The following is a 12,175-nucleotide window of genomic DNA, read 5'->3' on the forward strand; positions in this document are numbered from 1 at the left end:
TCATTTTACATTAGTTTTTTTTTTTAATTTTTGGAAAATAATTTCATGAATTATGCATAGGATAGTTTTTTTTTTCAATATTATAGAAAATCAATTTAACATATGCATGTAGCAGTTTTGTTTTATAAATAAAAAAACGACAAAACAATACAAAACTCAGAAACTGGTATCACTGAACATATGTCATGTACTTGTCATGTATTATTAATTTATTGTGTTGGCAATAGCATACAGATTTACGTCAAAAATAAAAATGAAAGAAGATTGAATGAAATTTACTGCAGTGCTAGTAAAATTTACATAAAAATAAATGTTTAATTAAATATTTTTCGTCACTTGCAGAAAGAAGGTACGGGATTGTAAATCAAGTGAAGTGAATTGAAAACTTTAGAAGTATCTTGTGGATACAGTGCACAGTGTTATGTTATTATAAATTTATAGTTAGTGATATCATCGAAAAATTTGCCGTAGTAAGTATTATGTCAAGGAACTTCAAGGCAATGTTTCTCCTTCTATAATCAATGAAGCTGTGTCTTTCCGATCAGGAAACGATATCAGGGTCGGTTCTTTGAACTTTTATCTCTATTATTATGGGGAGCGCGGCTGCATTTTATAGGGCTTCGATCGTGTTATTTTTAGATTGAGTGCGTACTTGAGATTAATTTACGTCTGTTTACTTGCGTTAATTGTCTTTAAATTTATCTCTATATGAATACCCATAATATAAAAGAGGATTATAGGCCTTAATCATATTATGTACTTAGCAATAACTAATTAATTTTGATATAAAAATGACTTGTTACTATTTGAAATAAATAAATATTGAAAACGTATATCATATTAATTAAATACATATACAGTAAAATGGTGACAATGCCATCATTTACATATAATATATATTGCAAATTAATTATGTTAAGCAGATAATCCAGTCACATTTAACCTACATGGTACAGGAAACTCATATAAGGCAGTTAAAAGGTCATAACACTTGTCAATATTAACTGGCAGTTATTATAAAATGAACTTTATTGTTATCAAATAATACATAAATTACCATATGCATAACATTTTTGCAACTTTTCCTGTCTATTTAATTGTGTATTTGCTAATATTATAAATTGAGTTGCTACACTGATATAATTTGTATTAAAATTAGTTTACTTCATTTTTGGTTGTTTTTAATAGTTCAGAATGATGAATAAAAGATAGACAACAAAATTTAAGTAGGATAATATTTGTCATCTAAGTTCATTTATGTACAATAATATGTTTCTACTTTCCATTAATAAATTTTAAATGACTAGAACTTTATGATTCATCATATTTTTATCAACATGTTTTTTGTATAACTATGTGAATTAAAATTGATTCCATTTTACAATATGTCACTAAATTTTCCATACAAAAAAAGAAAAAATATTACTAGAATCAAATGTAATATCATAACTCAAAATAACGAAAAACATATGATAATGATATGCAATGGAACAAAAACTAACAATCAGCAGAGATGAGGTCATAAGGATCAAGATGAGCTAAGTTTGTTGTTACAAGTGGGCGGCCTCAAAGGATATAAATAAGTTTCTGTACGCTTGATGATAAATTTATCAATAGATTTATCAATGAATGTATTTAAATATTTTTTTTAAGATAAACTTATTTTATAAAAGGGGTAGGTGTTTTTGTTTTGCTACAATTTAACTAACCTACTTTGACTGCCTCCTCGGTATAGTGGTTGACGCGTGAGCATAGAACCAAGGGGTCCTGGGTTTGATTCCCGGGGTAGACGACAAAATAAATGTCTCGGTCTGGCAGGACACAGAAGGCTGATCACCTACTTGTCCATATAGAAAATCGATCAATGAAAGAGCTGATGTATAATGTATCTGCCCCTTACCCCACTAGGGGACATGGGACTTCACTTACAATTTAACTAAAAATGACTCCATCTGTAAAAAATCTTTAACCATTAGAAAACTATGATTTTACTATGTAAATAATAAATGACAATATACTTTAATTAAGATAGGTTACTGCCACACACTTTTTCTCAGTGTTTTCTATAGACAACTTTCTAAACATGTGTGCAAAAAAACTATTTTATTATAGAATACAGATGCAAATATATTTATGGCGCTACGGGTAAAAGTGTTATTTAAATGTTTCAATAAATTTCAACATGTTTCATTGCATATATTTTATTACCAATCAATCAAAGAAAAATATTTACTTAGTACAATTAAAGCCTATTTACTCATTATTTTTGAAATCTGTCCAGTAGTTCCTGAGATAAGCATGTTCAAACAAACAGATATATTATGATAATGAATTTTCCTTGTACATTAAAATAGTAAAGTAAAATTGTTATCAACAGAGACATTGAATCATTTTGTATTGAAATAAAAATTTATTTACACAGATTATTGCATTACAAATAATGTTTTATAGCTATATAAATGAAGTTAATGTGAACTGATGCAATATAATCATTGTACTATTGCTACATTTACATTTGTAACAATTAAAATATGTAGCGCAGGTAACCTCTACTTTGATAATTAAGGCTTGTAATACTAAACTAATATGACCTTTAATAATAATATGGCCTAATATGGCCTTTGGGGATGTGGATTGTAGTTATTAATTCATTTATTATTTATTGTACGAATAGCAGGCTTGTGGCTCTAAGTAATTTCTGCTAGGCAAATTTTAGGCAGCGGAAAAATTTGTAGTTTTTAGTTACGCAAATTATATTTTTTATGATAAGTAATATTAAATTCAGAAAACCAAAGTTGCAGATGAATGCTCTTGCTAAATAATGTTATAGTTTAAAATCGGTGTATTTAATACCTTTATAATGAAAAAAAGTAAGCATAGGTCCAATCCCAATCGAATTTCTTTAAATATTTAAAACTGAAAATCAAAATAGATAAGTGAAGTTCCATCTCCCCTAGTGGGGTAAGGGGCAGAAGCATTATACATCTGTTTCACTGATCGTTATTTTAAGCGACAAGTAGGTGATCAGCCTTCTGTGTCCAGAATGAGACATTTTTTTTCTTCGTCTCCGCCAGGAATCGAACCCAGGACCAGTCGGTGCTACGCTCACGCGTCAACCACTGTACCAAGGAGGCGGTCGAAATAGATAATATAGTAATATTATATCTTTCATTAACTAAATTCTTATCATCCGTCCATCCGTTTCAGGAGCCGCGCGGAGTGATAATGCACCACCATAGATAATTTACAGTAATCAATGTGAGTATTGACTTTAAAATATAATTTTAACCATAATATTATCTACTTCATAGTATGACTGTTTACATGTTGACTAAAATTCTGTAATTTATGAAAATATGTTCAGTAAGAGGAAATCGAACGAATTAAATTATGATAATAACTTGCATAAACCATACAACAATTATATAATTACCTTATTATTAATTAATAAATATAATTATATTCTGAGTATTGGATAGTAATTTAGTAACAGATAATAACACCACTACTACACGATCGAATATACAGGATTAGCTAGTTTAGATATTTTTTCAAGGCTCTTTGAAGCAGACCAACCAGAATACTAATTTTAAGTGGCAGATATGCTGACCTCAATTAATGGTATTCGGGATGAAGGACAATTCTTTACCGATTATCCCATGATGTAAAATAAAATAATGTGTAAAAACTACGAACAGTGACGTTTTTGATTATTCCAAAGTGATAATTGATACACATTCGCGCGAATAGCGAGGCGAATGTCGAATACGCATCATATGTGAACAGCCACTATTTGCTTTATGATTTCACGTATTCGTGTTAAAATCAGTCTTTTAGATGTAATCAAACAGAAGACGAATGTGTGAATAGTGGTTCGCGTCGACACTCGATACGAATGTTTTATCGAGTCACGAATAGGGAACGCGAATGTGTAAATGCACCATGATATATGTATTACGCATTGTAATGCATGTAGTTATTTCAAAAGATATAAGATGGAGATAAAAACATATATTGAATTGTATTCTAATTAAAATTTCAGGTTTTCATGTGAAATTAATCAAGTTTTTTCTACGTTTGTTTTGAGCGAGAACCATATAATTATTCCGAAGTTAGGAATACTCTATAGTCTTTACCTACTGGCGAACTATTAAAACGGATTTAAATTGCGATAATTTAATTAAATTACTTACTTTACAGAAAGCCTTGTTACCGATATACTAATGTGGCCATATTCGCATGTTCTGACGGTCATAAAATTATCTTAATTTTAATATAATAAATAGTCAAGCTCCCTCTACTATTTCTAACCTTCCTCTCACTTTAAATTACATTGAAACAGTTGCTATTATCTATTCTAGCGATTAGATCACTCACGATAAATTTTTACGCCAATATAAAATACTGATTTGATTAATTTATAACTGAAAACAAAACTGATAACGTACCACTGCAGTGGCCGATATCAATTACAAAAGTAGTCGGTGCAAATACTATCTTTGTGGTTAAACGACATTTAATTAAAAATAAGTGGCATTGTAAAATAATATGTTTTAATTAGTAACTGTGGATGAAGCGTTGTGTAGTGTGAACACATGTGAATTTGAAAGTTCTTGTTGTATCGATTTTATTGTGAAGTTTTCGGATAGTGTTTTCGTAAAGTGCAACTGTCTTTAATCGGTTTACAGTGATGATAATATGATAGATTGGTGTTTTTACAAGCTTGGTTCTTAACATTGAATGAACAATAGTAGCACGAAAGTAGTAGGTAATTGAAAACAATCCGCATAAATCGATCATATTTTGTCCTTTTAAAATAAAAAAATAGTCTATAAAATATAGTGGTGTTCGGAGTTCAAAGTACCTGTGATATATTTTATTCCTTTTTTAATCGAACTACATATTTTACACTACACGTAAATTGAAAACTTCATCATGTCTGCATATAACATGTGCATAGTAGCCAGAGCCAAAAACGGGCTACCGTTGAACCCGCGTCGTGTCGTATCCGTGTCGGATGCTACAAATCGTGACGTTCTCGATTTTGTTCCAAGTGTGAGCGACATGGCGTCTGTATGGAAACGCCTGCAGCGCGTCAACAAGCGAGCGGCGAAGTTCCAGTACACGGCTTCGTATCATAACATCGAGATCGAACTGACGCCGAAATGGTATGTACTGTGATTCTTATATGTGTAAAATTTGAAACTACCCACTTTTTCGTGCAGATTTTTTGTTGTTTGTTATTTTTGTATACAGTGTGTGAATATCGAACTACCCTCTTTTTTGGATAGATTTTTTGTTGTTTGTTGCTTGGAGGTGATTGTTTATAAATAAAGCGATCGGTTGTGAATTATTGTGCTGAATGTTATCTTAGAATCGGTTTCATTAGTTGGTGGTAGTATCGTTGATAATATAATTGACGTTTTTGACGTGACAACGTCTTATAATTCGATAGAGCCGCCTGCACGCACGAAAAAACATGACTCATGCGGCGTTACCTCGCTCTGAGGCGTTCCATGTAATGCTTGAAGTGCAAGCGAGAGCGCGGAACGAGCGACAAAGAAGCACAATCGGACGTTGTCACGTTCAACTATCGTCAGTAAACCGGCTTTACAGACAACCATTTTTTTTATACATTTGTCATTTAAATTGACAGAGAGCTAAATAGAACACACCCAGTTGTTATGACGGACCTTAATGTAATTATATCTATGGACAATAATTCACCTTCATGATGATCCTACTGAACCGATATTGATGAATTTTTCTCAATTGTTAAATTGAGGAAATTAACACAATTTAAATAGGGATATATTAAGAGAAATCGACTAAAATAATCTACTTTTATAGGCTTAATTTCCTTGTATGCCAAAACGTGATTTCAATAAGGAAGTTTAGTACTCAAAAGTATAATTACAATCACGATTGTAATTTACGTTTCAAATATGTTATTTGTAGGAAACCAAACAAACTAAGCATAGTGTGGACGAGACGGTCGAGGCGCGTGGCCACCGAGCCTATGGACTGGGAACCGTCGTTGAAGGATCCTATGAAGTAAGTACATCATCATCATCATCACTTATTAGCTGTTATGTAGCTGTAGCAATCTTAAAGCTATATTGTGCAATATTGGCGATAATGATCGATTACCTAGTCTAGGTTTCTTTAACTTGTGTACAATGAGTAGAAGAAAAAATGTTCTTTCTATTACCTATTAAAGCCAGTAGTGAAGTAATAATATTTTATTTAAGGGGTTCAGTTATTTTCGGAGTTCCCGAAAATCACACAGTGGCCGTGACGCTGTTCAGAGATTCACGAACTAATGAACTAGAGGATAAGGAGTGGACGTTCGTGTTGGAAGACGTGAGTTTTTCTTTTATTCACTTGTATATGTTTTGTGTAAATTCTATAGACGTTGAGTATGGCGAATTTTGTGTAAAGTGCGAGTGTTGCTTTTTAAGCTATTGCATAGCTTCTATCGCGGGCCTTGAGCGCGGGGACCGAATCCAGAAATTTAGTAACGAAAAACCTCACGCTCCCCACGGTTATACCTTCGTGTTATACCTTCTTACTTCCCTCTTTGACTCGCTTGCCAAGTTTTTTTACCACCCGCAAAATCTCTTCCATCACATCCATTGACGCAATTTCGTCAAGTAATCATTCTGTTGTATCTTTTTATCAATAACGGACAAGAAATTTAAATTTCCTCTCTGGTTTCTCTAATCTACCCGGTTATCTGACACGTGTCCACCACCGGCAATCGTTTTATACCTTCTCACTATTTCTTTCTTTGACCCGATTTCTGGGTTCCAATTCAATCGATCAATCGATCAATCGATCAATCGATCAATCGATCGATCAATCAATCAATAGATCAATCAATCAATCGATCAATCCATCAATCGATCAATCGATCTATCAATCAATCGATCGATCGATCAATCAATCAATCGATCAATCCATCAATCGATCAATCGATCGATCAAAAATTCAATAGATCAATCAATCAATCGATCAATCCATCAATCGATCTATCAATCAATCGATCGATCAATCAATCGATCAATCCATCAATCGATCAATCATTCAATCGATCAATCAATCGATCAATCAATCATTCGATCAATCAATCAATCGATCAATCGATAATCAATCAATCGATAATCAATCAATCGATAATCAATCAATCGATAATAAATCAATCGATAATAAATCAATCGATAATCAATCAATCGATAATCAATCAATCGATAATCAATCAATCGATTATCAATCATTCGATCAATCAATCAACCAATCGATCGATAATCAATCAATCGATAATCAATCAATCAATCAATCGATCGATCGATAATCTATCAATCATTCGATCAATCAATCAATCGATCGATTAGCAATCAATCGATAATCAATCAATCGATAATCAATCAATCGATCAATTACCAATCAATCGATCATCAATCAATCGATAATCAATCAATCGATAATCAATCAATCGATAATCAATATATCGATCAATCGATCAATCGATCGATCGATCGATCAATCAATCAATCGATAATCAATATATCCATCAATCGATCAATCGATCGATCAATCGATCAATCGATCAATCAATCAATCAATCAATCAATCGATCGATCAATCGATCAATCGATCAATCAATCAATCCATCGATCGATTTTCTGTTTATCTCTGACCTACCTATGTGTTCGCTAGGTGTCCACCACCGGCAAGCGGCGCCGCTTGGCCGCGTGCGCGGTGAACCTGCGGCGGCACGCGTCGCTGTCGCCCGCGCACCGCACGCTGCGGCTGCAGCTCGAGCCGCTCGGCCGCAAGCTGGCCGCCGCGCGCCTGCACCTCACGCTGCACTGCGTGCTGCTGCGCGAGGGGAGCGCCACGTGAGTGCGGGGGGTACAGACAGACATACAGACACACAGCTCGAGCCGCTCGGCCGCAAGCTGGCCGCCGCGCGCCTGCACCTCACGCTGCACTGCGTGCTGCTGCGCGAGGGGAGCGCCACGTGAGTGCGGGGGGTACAGACAGACATACAGACACACAGCTCGAGCCGCTCGGCCGCAAGCTGGCCGCCGCGCGCCTGCACCTCACGCTGCACTGCGTGCTGCTGCGCGAGGGGAGCGCCACGTGAGTGCGGGGGGTACAGACAGACATACAGACACACAGCTCGAGCCGCTCGGCCGCAAGCTGGCCGCCGCGCGCCTGCACCTCACGCTGCACTGCGTGCTGCTGCGCGAGGGGAGCGCCACGTGAGTGCGGGGGGTACAGACAGACATACAGACACACAGCTCGAGCCGCTCGGCCGCAAGCTGGCCGCCGCGCGCCTGCACCTCACGCTGCACTGCGTGCTGCTGCGCGAGGGGAGCGCCACGTGAGTGCGGGGGGTACAGACAGACATACAGACACACAGATGAAATACAACGCACAGACAAATTGACATCGAGATATACAGGGTGTCCCAAAAAGTAGTGATGAACGGAAGCTGGGAGGTAGAGGACCTAGAGGGCTATCCGAATCACCCCCATGTATGTTATGCGATTTTTCGTATTTTCGGAGTTATGACGTTTTATTCAATTTTTCACCTATCGCCGATATTTTCACTCATGGTGACGTCAATTGTTGCGCTAGATGCTTGATTTTTTTTTGTTTGCTAAGCTGAAAGATAGGCCAATTCAGTATGGTAACATTTACTATCGTTAGATCTTCGAATGGAATAAAAAAAAGAATTAAATGCCAAGAAAGATAAAATTACCCAGTATGTTCACCACTTCAAGGGCCCGTAAAAAAATAAAATCACATAAAAAAACGTGCCCGGGTGACGTATCTATACTTTAAAAAAATCATTGCAAGCGTTCTTGCGTTCTTGCGTTCTCGTTTATGATAGGCCAGATGTAACGCTATGAAATATCTTTCATAGCGTTACATCTGGCCATCGTGAAAGGCCATAAGCAGCCTTTCACGATACTTCTGAATGAATTCATATACCTACTTGAGTTTGGACTTTGGACATTATAAATAAGCATATAGTTTAGTAAAATATGACCATCACGTAATATAACTCTCTGCTACGCACAACTGTTAGCCAAATGTTACTTATTGAAAATCTGATATTTTCACACAGAGATTTTCACACAGAGATTTTCACATAAGAATAAGAATAAGAATAAGAATAAAATAATTTTTATTAGGCACACCAAATTACCACCACCAACACAAACAAACAAAAAAAAAAAGAAACAATATAAAAATACACTCTTAAATATAATCTAACATAAAAATTAAAACTAAGAATATGAATTGTGTGGCGACTGGCGACCTAAAGGGTAAGGCCGCTCAGCTTATGCTATGCCGATAATGTCAGCATAGCGCTGGTTTTCAGGGCCCCACCAGACAACAAAGTGCTTAAGTCTAAAGTGTCTCTCTCTGCTGTTAGATAATAAAACAATTAATTAAGAAATAAAATAATTATATATGTTTGCATGTATAGAATATAATATATTGCGGATATTTTACCCATATTGTGAAATACATATACTTATATACATATATATATATATATATATATATATATATATATATTTACATAATAATAAATAACCACAGTTTATAAATACATATAAGGAATTAAAAGAATACAACTATATTGCATACTATATAATACGTACATATATTATAATAATAATAATCTGTTATATACATCTGTTATATACAACGCAACTAAGGTTTTCCGACGAATTCGTTAATCAAATGTTTTTTATATTTATGCTTAAAAGATTTTTTAGATATTGACTCACGTATCGGCGGCGGTAGATTATTCCAACACTTAGTTGCGTTGTATACAAAGCTGCCTCTAAAGGCGGTTGTATGGTATCTGGGCATAATCATCATGTATGTTGATGCTCTTGTGAAGTGTGAGCCATCACCTACCCACCTAAGTTTATTAAAAAGGTATTTTGGTATCTGTGACGTCACCACCTCAAAAAGCATCACAGCAAAGTGAAGGCGCCTGCGTCTTTCCATATTGAGGGTTTTTGCCTGGATTAGATATGGCGTAACATGTTCTCTTGGCGGTATGTCCCAGCAGAACCGAGCACACGCGTTTTGAACCCGCTGTATGGCATTCTTGGTCCTTGCTAGCAATATTGCACCGTACATAGTATCTAGATTCATACAGATTCATACACATAGAGATTTCACACCGATATTTAAACAGATTTTCACTAATAGATTTTCACACAGAGATTTTCACACGGAGATTTTTACACGGAGATTTTCACACGGAGATTTTCATGCAGGTTTGCTAAGATTTGAACGAAATAACCCGAAAATTCATAGTAGCAGAAGAAACCATTAAAAATGATAAAAGGGCATTCAGACATTTAAAAGACAACTTTTTACGGTGATGTCGCACTTGCACTGAGCAACAGCGGGGTCATTTTAAAAATTTCTGGTAATAATTAAACACCTTGTTATTGGTTTTAACCCCTTACCGCATACAAAGCCATCTATGGACGACGAAGTTCATGAATTTTTTATAGGCTAACTATAAACAATATCTAAAAAAACTACCATACATCTTAAACAGCATTTCATCGAGAATTGGAATGTAATTAATTTATACAGTGTAAATATTATCCATCAGATATATTATAGATTTAGTCTAGCGCGTGCGACGGTTTGGGTGCGCGGAAAAAACCGTGATTTTCAAATTAAGATTTCAATATCAATAAGGTGAGTAAAGCCATGAAAAAAAATATTACTTCATTCTTTAGTCTTTCTAAAATAAGGTAAAACATTTGGTTTGGTTGTTTTTTTGCTTTTATCATGTTATTTTTGTACTTTTCCAAATCTGTCATATTTGGCTTCGTATGCATTCCGTCCAAAATATATTATGTCATATGTGGCTCGGTATGCATTCAAGGATACTTTCACTGATTGTTCCAGTATCGATCCTGGACACTTTTTTCTCACTGCTAAGCATGTAAATATCATATCATCATCAATAAATACAGACTCATGCTATATGCCACTGTATGATTTTTAATTAGCCGTTTCAGAGCAAATGCGAAAGTCAGGGAAAGCTCTTATTACCAAAAGACGTGGTCGTCTCTCAAAAACTTATGAACATCGGCATCTCTGGAGTCTCCTCAGTATTCCTGACTCGCCAATTGCCGCAAAAAAGCTACGAAAAACTCCTGCAAGACATCTAGATTTTCAATTTGATTCTGTACGATCTGATGGGATTAGTCATTACCCAATTTGGAAGAAGAACACCCGTCAGATATGCCTATATTGTTCCAATTTCGTTCCTGCACATTATGTGATAAATATAACGTGTTTTTATGTTATAATCACAAACGTAATTGTTTTAAGCAATTTCACGAAGTATAAGTTGGCTGTGATTCTGGGTGTTATTTAGGTAGGTATCCATATAAAGTACTAACATTTCGCCCTCAGCCTCGCCCGCTTTTTCAAAGAAAACCCCGCATAGTTCCCGTTCCCGTGGGATTTCCGGGATAAAACCTATCCTATGTGTTAGGCCAAGTTACCCTCTAAATTATGTGTGCTAAATTTCATTGAAGTCGGTTCAGTAGTATTTGCGTGAAAGAGTAACAAACAAACACATTTACATACATCCACCCTCACAAACTTTCGCATTTATAATATTAGTAGGATAGGATTTATGTAAAATATATGTAGTATATCAGTTGACTTAGCATTCAGAATACAAGCCTAAGCTTAGTTTGGGGCTTAGCAACCATGTGTGTGAAATTAGTCCGGAATATATTTTTATTTTATTAATTAGTTACTTTTTTCTAATTGCATACGAAGCCATATATGACAGAAAAAATACAACAAACGCTGCATACGAGTCCATATATGGCACCGTTTCATATTTTCTATAATATAAGTAAATAATTTTTTTTCTCAATTTGATCTCATATTGTAAGGTCTAATAAACACGTTTTTGCAAAAAAATAATTTTTATTTCATCTCCTTAATAATTCATGCAATAAGGGGTTAATTTGTTTTTATTGATCATCATGTTAATTCAATTTTTGTACTTACCACATTTAGATTTAAATTTTTCGATTTAAGCTTTCTGAATAATAAAATGAAATTTTCAGGGTAGCTACCTGATAGATAGAGCAAGTTT

The 12,175-nt window shown here is 34.9% G+C and overlaps 1 protein-coding gene across 1 annotated transcript in view; it reads left to right on the forward strand.

The window, feature by feature from the left end:
* The first annotated feature begins 249 nt into the window (after positions 1-249).
* Ehbp1 (Eps15 homology domain containing protein-binding protein 1) overlaps positions 250-12,175 on the forward strand; it is a 30,207-nt gene continuing 18,281 nt past the window's right edge. The window contains exons 1-6 of the mRNA XM_090117139.1: positions 250-470; positions 3,208-3,258; positions 5,055-5,168; positions 5,959-6,054; positions 6,252-6,363; positions 7,720-7,901. Coding sequence (XP_089973265.1) covers positions 5,065-5,168; positions 5,959-6,054; positions 6,252-6,363; positions 7,720-7,901 — 494 coding nt within the window. The 5' untranslated portion in view covers positions 250-470; positions 3,208-3,258; positions 5,055-5,064. The remainder of the gene's footprint in view (positions 471-3,207; positions 3,259-5,054; positions 5,169-5,958; positions 6,055-6,251; positions 6,364-7,719; positions 7,902-12,175) is intronic.

This window comes from Colias eurytheme, chromosome 27, assembly GCF_061535395.1.
Source record: "Colias eurytheme isolate Ceu_HAF_F1 chromosome 27, ilColEury1 Martin Lab GWU primary, whole genome shotgun sequence".
NCBI lineage: Eukaryota > Metazoa > Arthropoda > Insecta > Lepidoptera > Pieridae > Colias > Colias eurytheme.